Source organism: Microtus oregoni, unplaced genomic scaffold, assembly GCF_018167655.1.
Source record: "Microtus oregoni isolate MIOR12 unplaced genomic scaffold, Mior012 000050F_ref0000143, whole genome shotgun sequence".
NCBI lineage: Eukaryota > Metazoa > Chordata > Mammalia > Rodentia > Cricetidae > Microtus > Microtus oregoni.
Window position 1 is genome coordinate 8,682,152 of NW_024543256.1, and position 13,588 is coordinate 8,695,739.

Below are 13,588 nucleotides of genomic sequence, written 5' to 3' on the forward strand. Positions count from 1 at the left end.
TAAAGAAAAACAAAGCCCATGTTGAGTTGGGTCTCTAAGCCTATTATGCATTTTATACTGTCCCCTTCTATATGGCTATGATCTTTATTTTTTACTATAACTAAAAATATTCAAATAAGCAAATATAGTTGGTCAATATAAAACAACTAGTGTAGTGGTTCCACCCGGTCTTCATCTGGAAAGTGAATCCATTTTATATGCTAGGCTGAGGGTTTCTTTACTCCTTTAGGTAACATTTCAGTTGTTCCTGTAGGTGATAAATCTGTAAGGAGAGGCAGAAAAGCATCACAAAAGCTATTTGTAACTTTTTTCTGGTATTCCAAACTTTATTTTTAAAAAACATCCTTTATTACAATTTCAAAAGTGTAACAAAGATCCTTTTTTACTATATCAAAGAATTGATAAATATGTACAACTGGACAAACCAATTTTAAGAATATTCAAAAGGTAAAATAGGGGTAGTGAGCAGGACCCTTACCACAAAAGCCTCAAGCTACAGTCATCTTCATAATATAAACTTTAAAGTTGCTACCTGCAATACTCTATAGTAGCTTCATGAGATTAACTTATTGCATGTTTTTCTCCATTCTTTCCCCCATTGTAAACTGTTCTGTGGCTTGGAATAAACAATCACTCAAGTTAGAAACTGAGAAGCTTCTGTAAAGCAAAGGAAATGGTCAACAAGACAAAACATCAGCCAACAGAATGGAAAAAGATCCTCACCAACCCCACATCGGAGAGAAGGCTGATCTCCAAAGTGTACAAAGAACTCAAGAAATTGGTCATCAAAACAATAAATAATCCAGTAAAAATGGAGTACAGATCTAAACAGAGAACTCTCAACAGAGGAATCTAAAATGGCTGAAAAGACACTTAAGGAAATGCTCAACATCCTTAGTCATCAGAGAAATGCAAAAATCAAAACAACTCTGAGATTCCATCTTACACCTGTAAGAATGGCCAAGATCAAAAACACTGATGACAACTTATGCTGGAGAGGGAACACTCTTCCATTGCTTGTCAGAGTGCAAACTAGTACAGTCCCTTTGGATGTCAGTGTGGCGATTTCTCAGAAAATTAGGAAACAACCTTCCTCAAGACCCAGCAATACCACTTTGGGGTATATATCCAAAGGATTCTTAATTGTACCACAAGGTCATGTGCTTAACTATGTAGCAACATTATTTGTCATAGCCAGAACCTGTAAACAACCTAAATGCTCCTTGACCAATAAAGAAGATATGGTACATTTACACAATGAAGTACTACACAGCAGAAAGAAAAATGACATCTTGAAATTTGCAGGCAAATGGATGGATTGAGAAAACATCATATTGAGTGAGGTAACCCAGACTCAGAAAGACAATTATATGTACTCACTCATAAGTGGCTTTTAGACATAAAGCAAAGAAAACCAACCTACAAATCACAACCCCAGAGAACCTAGACAACAATGAGGACTCTAGGAGAGATATACATGGTTCTAAACTACACAGGAAGTAGAAAAAGACAAGATCTGAGTAAACTGGGAGCATGGGATCATGGGAGAGGGTAGAAGGGGAGGGGAGAGGAAGAGAGAGGAATGGAGAAAATATATAGCTCAACAAAAAGAATTAAAAAATAAAAAAGAAACCTGAAATATCACTTGTAGTACTTTCTTTTCCTTCGTCACCCTTTAACTGACCTAAGTCCTATCAATCCTTTAAGATATATCCTCTCATATGTAAATGGTCAAAGAAATGTTATTTTTAATACTCAAAGAGCTGAAAAATGTCTATCAGAAAAAGAATAGTTAAGTAAAATGTGATTTATAGGTTATTTTGAGTCAACTTTTAGGTCTGCTGTAGCTAGGGCCTTGCTTATAATGAGATATTTCATTAAAAATGTCTGGGCCTGGGCTGGAGAGATGGCTCAGTGGTTAAGAGCACGGGCTGCTCTTCCAGAGATCCTGAGTTCGATTTCCAGCAACCACATGGTGGCTGACAACCATCTGTAATGAGATTTGGCATCCTCCTCTGGCATGTGGGCATACATGGAGGCAAAATGTTGTATACGTAATAAATAAATTTTTTTAAAAAAAATCTTAAAAGAAATATCTGGGCCTTAGGCTAGCTAGACGGCTCAGAATTTAAAAGTGGTTGCTGCACAAGCCTGAAAATTTGATCCTAGGGCCCAACTGAAAAATGAATTTGATTCTAGGACTCATACGATGCAGAGAGCCCATTCACACCAATTGTCCTCTGATCTCCAAATACATGCCCCTATGTATATGTGTATGTGCACATACACAAACATATACAATAAAAATTTTAAATGAAAGTTTAAACTAGGTCTGATTCTCCTCCTTCATACTCAAGCAAGGAATTCCTTAAACCCAACTTAAAACTAAAACCTATCTTTCCTATCCTAGTCTACTGTCAAATGATTTAACTTTTGCTTTATTTTCAGACTTTACATTAAACAACTGTCTTCATGGCTTAAAACACGGGCAGATAGTCAAAGTAGTCAAGTTCTCTCCATACCCTAAGTGACACCTTGAATATGCTCTACTACTGGTTTGTTTGATTTACTCTTCCTCTCTAGGCACAAATATAATTTCCTTAGGGAGGTTTGCTATGTTCTTGTAATTTAATCCAGGATTCTCCTTATTCTAAGGAGAATACTGACTTTTTTCCTGCATAGTGCTTCTTTGGGATTTATACTTTAATATTTATATGATAATTTGTTTACCATCAATCTCCCTTGGCAGATCTATGAGGACAACTATTTTATCTGTCTTATCCAACACTCTTTATCCAGTGCTTTTCACTCCAGAGGTATTCAATAACTGTTGAATGAACAGACTTTGAAAAAGTTCTTGATGCATCCTGCTATTGTCACACAGAATATATGTTTATCACTATTCTTGTAAGACAAACAGCTCAAAAATAGATTAGAAGTGGTTGAGTTCTTCATAGCAAATTATTTATTTAAAAATGTACTTCTTACCTCTTCACACTTTTGTTTTTCTAATATGTTAAGCTGCCCCAAAACATACTGGAAATGCCTCTGAAAAAAATAAATTGTATCAGTGATGAAAGATGTATCTTAAAGGAAGAGAGAACCACAGAACCCATTTTGTCATATATTTGATAAGAAAGCTGTCAATTATAGGAAAACAATTTTTAGAAAAACTGTAGCACAAAACTACTGCCTAACCATCCAATCTTATTTTATGTACTCTCTACAGCATTTTTCTTGAAATAAATGGGTGAAATATCTACATGATATATTTTTCCTAGTGTTGTATTAATCCTCCATTTCCCCTCAAGAACAGAACATTACTACTCCTAACACTGCATACAATACCACACATATGTAAATTGCACGTATATCACAATAGTATCAGATATCGGAATCTTTCAAGATGTATCTATACTACTATCTTTGGCTATTCTAAAAGACTACAGCCAAAGTGGGTATAGCTCTATACCAAGCTGCTTCTCTTTGACAATTATTGCTCCACAAAAAAAAGAAAGAAAGGGAAAAAAATCTAGCAAAGGATTCTCTTAGTGCTGTATAATCACCTTACTACCAAGATGGGAGCAAATGTGACCTAACAATGTATTTTCCTTTCACTGAAACCCTGAAAATGTATATAAAAATATAAAAATTCACCCATTATACGTGATAAGACTTTTAAATTAATTTGGTCCTTTTTTACTGAAACAAATATATATTAGTATAAACAGGTTTATTCTATGTATTGCCAATTATTATGGTTCCTCTTGGAGCTTTAATTCTCTTTATTTTCTTTTTTGATACAAGGTCTTACTGTGTAACCCTGGCTAATCTGGAGCCTGTTATATAAACCAGGTTGTTCTCAAATTCACAGAGACCTCTGCCTCCTCAGTACTGGGGATAAAAGGCATGTGCCAAAAAACCCAACTGATTTTAATTTGTTATATAGTGAGAATGGTGAAAGGATCTATGTTTCAGGGACCTGAGGAGTAAATGAAATGATAAAACATAACTCTTTTATTGTGTCACTGCTATAGTAAATGTTTAATATTGGTCATTATCTCAGGTCACCTGGTCCCGTTCCCTATAAAAATGCTTAGATTAAAAAAGTATTAAAATATAATAAAATAGGGATATTTTAGTAGAAATTTCTAAAAAGTTACTTAGCTTTATGAGTCAACTACATAGTGATGGTGTGAGTGGAAACACAGAGATGGAATTTTGAAAGTAAGATATCAGGGCATCTAACAGTCAAGAAGAACTTACCTTAAGGGTCAAGTTTTCCACATTCCTAAGGAGATCTTTCTGTCGTTGTGCTTTTTTATAAATCTTTTGGAGCTTCATTTCTTTGACATGAATCAGTTTCTGAATTCCTGTGACTGAAGGAGGTAGAAAAAGGATTTTTGTATTAAGTCTAGCTTTAAATAATGGACCAAGTCACAAATCAAATAAAACTACAAGGACTAAAAACTTCTGAAAACTAAGCATTGCATATAATGCTTGTTCAGAGTTAGCCTTTTATACGGCCACCCTCCATACCCAATTCCTTTGTCTTTTCTTCTGACTTACTTATTGAACTGTAATCTTTGTTGGTTTCACAGAAGCTAGGATGAATAAATTGGATTTGCAGCTCCCTTTCTAAATTCTCTTCAAGATTGTCTATCTCCTTTTCTTCTTCTTCTTCTTCATCATCTTCATCATCGTCATCATCGTCATCCTGATCCCCATCCTTTTGATTGTCAACATCCTCCTCTTCAATTTTAGCACCCACATCATTACTCTTACTGCCAGAATCGCCAAACATCTCTCGAAGCATTGCAGTTTCTATTGATTTTAAGCAAGGGAAAAATTAAACAATCTGAACCTTTGGAAATGACCATAACCCCAAATAGCAATACATGCCTTACCATGAAGTTCACTGGAGAACCAGTGAATTGTATAAATTATTTTCCTATAGGGAGATTATTCCCTTTGTAAAATAATGACAAGGAATATGAAACACTAACATTCATCCATGTATTCAATTATCAAGATATCTAGAGAATTTAAGGGTCCATAGGAAGTTGAATATAAGGGCATATAGGAGATTAGAATTCCAGTTCTAAAACCCTAAGAGCATAGGAGGACCAATGAGGAAAAAGGACAAAGACATCTTTTTTTTTCTTTGATTGGTCTGTGAGTCTGTCACACAGTTAACACTTGCCCTTATCTGAAATTCTTCCTCTATTTTCAATGAAGTACCTGATGAGCTACGACCACGCATTCGTGCGGTTCTTGAAGTGCCTGAGATGCACCCTTGACTTTCTATTTCCTTGGTTTCATCATCAGCAATGACTTCCCAACCTGAAAATATAATAGTCAAGGAAAAACCAGAAGAGAGAGCACACAGTTGAAATGAAAGTGGCTCTTTAACTAAAAGTGCTACTAATATTTAATTTAGGTCAAATTTAGATCATTGTACCTGCGTTTCTAGTGTGGAAACTGCCTTACAGTAAATTACACAAACATAAATACCCTTCTATTGTCTGTCTGTATTTACCATTTCTAGATAGAAAATAACGTTTCAAAAATCTTAAATTGCCGGGTGGTGGTGACGCACGCCTTTAATCCCAGCACTCAGGAGGCAGAGGCAGGCAGATCTTTGTAAATTCGAGGCCAGCATGGTCTACAAGAGCTAGTTCCAGGACAGGCTCCAAAGCTATGGAGAAACTCTGTCTCGAAAAAAAAAAACAAGCAAAAAGTGTCTTAAGTTATACACATCAAAACTGGCACTCGAACACTAGAAGCGAGGGAGGATTAAACATGCTGCTTAGTAGTGTGGGACTTACCTGGCATAACAAGGTTCTGAATTTGATACCAATATCTCAAAGAAAAGCAAAACTCCCAACTAAAGGTGAGATTTGTCATAACATGCACATGAGATGAAACAGACTATAAGGAAAATATTTAATATAAAGGATACGAACACTGACGGATTCAGCATCTGAGCACAGCAGTCTCTTCACTTCTTTATCCACGTTTGGAGATTCAGTGTCCTGAAGCAATGTATGGAAGGAAATACCAGCAATATCATTTAGCATCCAGTTTTATGTAAATACCTTTCCCTATATATTAATGAACTAAAATGATTGGGCCTTGTTTGATGCTCATCCAACAAAACTTCTACTTTAATAGTGCTATATATGAAGGAACCTATCTAAAATCTACAAATTTGTAGAGCAAGTTTATTTTCCAAAATTAAATCACTTGAAATGTTTACTCTTACCTGTCTATAACTCTATGAACAAGAGTTTCAACATTTATGTTTCATTATTTGTCTTAACTCATTAGCAAAGAACAATAATTCCATGTTAGTTACTTACAAATAATTTGCTTTAAAATCCAAATTTCCCCACTGCATTTTTCCACCTTATTACAATGTTCCTATAAAAATTAGATCCTATCTGCATGTTCTCACTTGAATAGTTTTAAACATTACTCCACAACAATTAATTCCTCATGACACAAGAATAAACCAAGGCCTTTGATGAGAAATCCTATTAGTTCAAGCAAATGTTGGTAAGTTGAACTCTTAACTCCAAGGGATGGATTTTGAAATGAAAATAAGGAGGGGAAAGCAGTTTGTAATGCATGGAATCACTACCATAAAAGTTGCTATTGGACATTAAATAATTAGTTCCCAGTGAATAAAATCCAGTGTACGTATGTATGTATGTATATGTGTGTATATCTGTTTATATGAAGCATATGAAAATAAACAATGAAGATTATGACCACTTCTGTACCTTACGCAAGCCAACTTCATCCGTTTGTTTGACATCAGGAAGCTATGAAGTAAAGCACAACAAAGAACAACGTTATATTTTGATTTCTCTACTTAAGTCCAGCTTAAAGAGATCTACAAATATATTTACCTACTTTTCTATTTAGCAGACAATAAATTTCATTGGCTGGCATGTTACTAAGACACATTAACACATAAATTAGAAAAGTTAAGTCTACAACTTTAGTGCAGTTTTTTTTTCAAAATTCTGACAAGGTTTACTGTATACATATCCAAGCTCATTCTAAAATTCATATGGAAAGGTAACTATTCTAAAAATTCTTAAACAATATTGATGAAGCAAAATGAAGTGGTAGCAATCAATCTTTAGATTTCAAGACTTACCACAATACAGTATCTATAGAGAGACTGGAACAAAAAAAAAAAGAACCCACAAATAGTACCATACAAATATTCCCAAGGAAGAGGTGGAGGAGAGGGAGAGCACAGAAGAAGAATGGGAATCTTGAATTAAAACTCATACTTTAACAAAACTGAAATATGGATCACAGGCATAAATATAAAATCTTCAGTATCTAGGCTAAGCAAAGACACCTTATATTTAACAACAAAAAAATCAAAATCTTTAAAATAAAAATATCAATAAATTAAACTTCATCAAAACTAAAAATCTTGCTTTCTATAAGTTCTTGTGAAGTGAACTAAAAACTCAAGCTATCAAACATGAGAAGGTATTAATAAACGATGCATACATGATGAAAGACTAGTATACAGACTAGAAAAAGAATTCTTTGAACTTAATAATAAAGTCATTTTAGAAAATGGTCAGGGAGCTGGAGAGATGGCTCAGAGGTTAAGAGCACTGACTGTTCTTCCAGAGGTTCTAAGTTCAATTCCCAGCAACCACATGGTGGCTCACAACCATCTGTAATAAGATCTAGTGCCCTCTTCTGGCCTGCAGGAACACACACAAACAGAATGCTGTATACATTACATAGTTAATAAATCCTTTAAAGGAAGGAAGGGAGGGAGGGAGGGAGGGAGGGAGGGAGGAAGGAAGGAAACTGTCAAAAGAAGCTTAGTGTCGTAGTGCATTTTTGTAATCCCAGAATTTAGACAATGAGGCAGGAGCACTGCTGCAAATTCAAGGCCATTATCTACCCAAAAGATACAAATTAACACCACATTAAAATCACTACACACTTATAAGAATGGCTATAATAAAAGAAAATAATGACAAGACCTAATGCCGATGAGGTGAAGAATTTGTATTTCATATACTATCAGTGTTAATATAAAATGATACTTCCTCTAAAAAAGTATGGCAGTGTCTTATAAAAACTTAAAAAAAATGTTTGTGGTTAGTGAAGTGGTTGAGCATTAATATGCTTGCTATCAATCTTGATGACCTGAACTTGATACCTAGAATTGATTCTCAAGTTTTCCTGTGAGCTCCATTTGTTGCACATATGTATGTACACACACACTAAATGAATGTAAATAAAATTTAAAAGCTAATGCTTGGCAAGAGACATGTCTCAGTTGGTAAAGACCTCCTTTATGTGAGCTAAGTTCTGGGATTAATCCTTAGCAACATATAAAACAAGGTATGGTAATACGTGTCTGTAATCCCAGCACTTGAGATGCTGGTGGTGGCAGGAAGATCAAAAATCATAGGTGACCACACAGCAAGTTCAATGCAAGCCTGGACTATATCAAACAGACCCTGAGATTCAAACAGTCATAGACATTAAGTAAAATGAATAAAAATCTTTTAAAATATGCCACTATCATATGGTTCAGAATTATTCCTGAGCATTTATCCTGGGGAAATTAGGATTTAAGTTCACACAAAGAAACCTACTCACAATCTTACTTATAACTGTCAAAAAGTAGAAACAATACAGTTATGTTTTAATGGGTAAACAGTTGAACACATTGGTATATTCACACCAGAAATGCAATTCAGCAATATGTCATTCTTAGATTATATACTGTATGTTCAATATATAGAAGATAATAAACATTAAAAAAAACCACAGAGATGAAAAAGAGATTTCGAATTGCTAGGCACTAAAGATCAGTAATGTAAGGCAGGAAGAAAGTATAAATCTTTCTTTTTTAGAATAAGAAAATCTCACTGTGTATTCCTAGCTAGCCTGATAATGGCAATGTCATCCAAGATTTGGACAACAGAAGGCAATCCTCTTGCTGCAGCTTCCAAAATGCTGAGATCACAGGTAACCAACATGCCTCGCTTTAAATCTACAGCATCTGAAAACTAAAAGCATGAGGTGCAATGTCCAATTCATGATTCTTCTGAATCCCTAACAATGAGACTATAACCTAAAGAAGTGGTTCTATTTTTAGTCACTGCTGTAGCCCCAAATGCTAGCTCATAATGCTGTGGATTGTGCCTATTTTAATTTTTTTACATTTTGAGTCAAGGTCTATAGCCAGGGTTTGTCTTAAACTCACGATCCTTCTGCATTAGCCTCCAAGTGCTGAGATTACAGGTAGGTACCAACACATCTGGTAGGCACTGCTTATTGAACATATAAATGCATCAGCGAATTCCCAACTGACTTTCTACCTTTCTTTCTCCCTCATAGTCCTCTCCTAAGTCATCCAGCAGAAACACAAATGACATGAGACTAACCTTTTTTCTTGTTCTCCGGAACCTTTTCTTTCTGACGTTCTTAAGTGGTGGAGTAACTAAAACAAAAACATAATGAAATATGCCATGTGACTTATGACTGTCCTATATCTACATGAATTTGATGAAGAAATATGTCATGCTCATAGCATGATTTCTTTCTTCAAAAATAAGAAGTTAATGAACCAGGTAAGAGGTCCCTGATTCATAGAGATTTGCAATTCAAAAGATAAATGTAGTCAGCCATAATGAGCAAGAGATTGGTGACTTACTGCCATGCTTCCAGTTATATCTTTTTCTATCTGTCTTCCCTCCACCCCTTCCAGTTACAGTAGTGTGAGCAGAGGTAACTGGTTCTTCTGGGGGAGAGTGAAGCTCACCAGGAGCACTGCATACAAGCATCTATATTTAGCAAAGACAAAGAAGTTTACTATTGCCCCAAATACTAAACAGTAATAAATTATAAACATACCACCAGAAATGAGGAGCACAGATGATTCTTGACATTTCCCAAAACCAAGTACTATGTAATATAAATTCAGATTCTTTTATATATCCCTTTCCCATCCTCTCTTCCTTCTTCTCTTTCTCTCCCTCTTCTCTCTCCCTGTATCATGATTTGACTTTTACCTAGCATATACCACTGCAGAAGCAATATCATGAAACGCATACATTTTAGCATTTTCATCTAGAGAGGAAATGAGAAAGCACCAGTAGAGATGAGAAGTAGTAACTTTTTTTCAGAGTTAACACACTCTCTAGCAGAAAAAGACCTAGTCATTTATATTTTAAAATAAGCAAAAGTCACTATAAGTGGCAAACAGCAGAAGTCTGTAAAAGTAAAGAAATAAAAAGTTAAAAATACAAAACCAGGGCATGACGTTATGTTCCTGTGCAATTGATCTGATAATTATAAACAGTAAATAGTCATTTACCAAGTGGAACTGAATACCGGCAGAAAGACTAAAGATTCCACAAAGGGTACGAGAACCAGAAGATGAAGAAAACCAAACCAGTGGTGGTGATATAGCTCAATGGTAGCTAGAGCACTTGCCTGGCATGCATGAGGACTTGGATCTGGTCCTCAGCACTGATAAACTAAACAAGATTTTGTGGATCTGGGGAATCACTCATTTGGGTAGAGTGCTTTTCTAAAATGCTCAGAGTCCTAGGTTTGGTCCTCAGTACAACTTAAGAGTGTGGAAAGGAATGCCTGTTAAGTCCAACACTTGGTAGTTGAAGACAGAAGGATTTGAAGTTTAAAGTCATCCTCAGCTACATACTAAGTTTGAGGTTATCCTGGTATATATGAGACCATGTCTCAAAAAATTCATACCTGAGAAATATCTGCTGTTTTATAAAATGTTTTTCTATCAACAGTTTTCAGGCTTCCGATAACACAAGGCAAATTAACCAGCTTAGCAGGCAGTGAGACATCTTCTACCTGAACAACTGCATGATGTCCATCAGCTAAAGGAAAGTAGAGAAAATTAATATTGACATTCCAATGCTCTGTTCAGTCTCCAAGAAACCGAATAAGGAAGACTTATGCAGGACAGAAAAGTTTTTTGACAAAACTTAACTATTTTTGAAAGACTAGAAATCAATATCCAGAAAAAGAAGAGAGTATCTACAGCTTGTTTTTACACACTGTATGTTACTAGTTCAAAAATATCTAAGTTTCTTTCTAATGGTAGCAAAGATGAGTAAGACAGCAACTGCTTCCTTGTTATCTCCAACAGCAAATTTCATTCATTTAAACATTCCTTAAAAAAAAGCATTTGATTGTAACATTGTGTATGTATGCTTTCTAAAGGTTAGAACCATAACATACTCTATTTTTCACACCTTTAATGCCTAATATAGTGCCTTTCACATAATCTGTAGCAAATTATTGTTTTGTTTAATATATTGTGAATTGATATTAACTACTTACGGGCAAAGCCAATTTTTAGTTTATCCTTCATGCCAGGACCTCGAGAATGTATAATCTTTCTGACAGCATAAGCCTGTTCCTAAAAAGGAGGTAAATTAAAAATCATAAAGATTGTCTAATAGTCTTCCTTAAACAAAACCTTACATTTTCCAAATGTTAACTATGCTATGTACCATGAAAGCCCATGCATTGTATAAATCAAATTAAATGAACTCAACTCAAATTTCATCACTATCTTTTAGAAACTACACTTTGTGTCTTCTCCCAGTTTTTCAGTTTTACTTCTTACTGCTTATCCTTCCATTGTAGTTGCTAAGGAAAGGTATTAGCTATAGTTTACTAGATATGTTGATTAACTATAATGATAATAACTTTCTGACCATCTCTATCATAGCCTCCAAAATGAAATAATACTCAAACATGGTTTTCAATGGGGAGAGTCAAGCTTAAAGTTTAAATGAGTTTGACAACTCTGCTTGGTGATGAATTTGCAGATGACAATGGTAGTCTCTCCAACCAACTCTTCTGAGATGACAGAAAGAATTTTACAAGTCTTACCTTGGCTGTCCACAAAATTGGCTGTAAATGTTTGTGCTAAATGACCAGATGATTCATAATTGTCATTGTCATAGTTGTTTTGACAGAGAATTAACCCATATGATTGATGGTATATACAGGAAGAAAGAAATATTGTGAGAAGAATATGAACTACAATAGGACTGCTAATAGAACATGACTTCTGGGAAGCAAATGTTCTGAGTTTTTATAACCTGAAATGCTAGTGTTACCTAAGCAGAGCTACACTTTTGCACTGAAGACATTTATTCTGAGATATAAATGTTACTTACCTGAGGCAGACGCAATATAAACTGTTCCTCAATATCTTGAGATTCTTCATGCTTTAAAGTCATGGCTTTGAGTTCATAAAAAACAAAAAAAAACAAAGTCACTACAAACTCTTGCTCACTCTGCTGACCATCTCTGATTATATTATTTTATATAAGATCTTACCCATAATTCTCATGGAAAAGAAGTTTAGAAATACTTTATTTGACATCTTGATTTCTAAAAGTCATCATTTCCAAAGTCAATTCAAATTACACAATGTAACTTGATGAATTAATTAAGCTGTTGTGAAACATGATTTAATATTTTTGGAAAAATTCTTGTTCTGTCAAATTAAAAGAGTCAACTTCAGCTAAATGGCCTCTATATGGCTGAATGCAAGCCAAAGAAGGAAATAAAAAAAAAAGAATGAAATCAACCCAGAACTTATCTGCACATACTAATTTGAAGTGAACAAATACTTAATTTTCAATATTTAATTCACCCAAATAAACGAATAGTTGTAATTAGGAAGTCTATGGAATAACAAGAAACTTGTTATGGCTCAATTGCAATGGCTGAGCACTTCCTTTGCAAGAATGTGTCCCATGCTTATATATCTAGACCATGTACACTAGCTTCATGGAATAGATAAAATTCTTTAAAAGGGTGATATGAATAGGACACAAAATCTGATTTTATTTATTAATTATTATGACTAATTGTCATGTATTCTGTCGCTCAGACTTACTAAATTAGGTGCTTTAGATATGTCCTTTCATTTAATCCTTAAAGTCACCAGATTTCTATAAGAATATTTAAAATAATCTTAAGATAGATTTGTCTCAATACCTCATGCATGTTTAGTATGCACTCAGCACAAGAGGAATATTTTCTTTTAAGAATACATCTTATGTAAAATGAATAGTCTAATCCAAATTCGAGGGATTTCAGACCAATCATGTGTACCTTATACAGTAAGTTAGGGTAAAAGCTCTAGTTGATGCACATCCCTAAATACTCTGTAAATCATCATCTGGGACCTGAGTTTTAAATCCAAATCTTTCTTAAAAGCATCCATTCTTTTAACACATAGGAACATGGGACTCTTTTAAGGTGGAACCAAAGCACTTAGTATAATACTGGGAAAGGGAGGGTTAAATGGGGTGGGGTGGGGAAAGAGGGCAAGGCAGGAGGAATATGGAGGATAACTAACACTAAAGATATTTTGGAAAAGACATATGAAAACCTACTACTGCAGAAGCTTCCTGAATTATATAGGTAACATAAATAAAAAGTTTAACAGAAGATACCCTATGGTAGGAGACAATACCTCAAGTTGAAATCACATGCTTACAAATAAAAACCTCAGTACTAGAAATTGGTT

General features: G+C 34.6%; 1 protein-coding gene across 1 annotated transcript; it reads right to left on the reverse strand.

The window, feature by feature from the left end:
• Positions 1-217: 217 nt before the first annotated feature.
• LOC121437095 (transcription initiation factor TFIID subunit 7-like) lies at positions 218-12,287 on the reverse strand. The gene is made up of 12 exons (XM_041636935.1): positions 12,225-12,287; positions 11,377-11,455; positions 10,777-10,910; positions 9,713-9,842; positions 9,444-9,499; positions 6,786-6,827; positions 5,963-6,035; positions 5,242-5,343; positions 4,570-4,824; positions 4,267-4,379; positions 2,989-3,048; positions 218-262 (listed from the first exon to the last, which is right to left on the reverse strand). Exons 1-12 carry the CDS (start codon positions 12,285-12,287, stop codon positions 218-220), a joined length of 1,152 nt encoding a protein of 383 aa, XP_041492869.1.
• Positions 12,288-13,588: the final 1,301 nt, after the last annotated feature.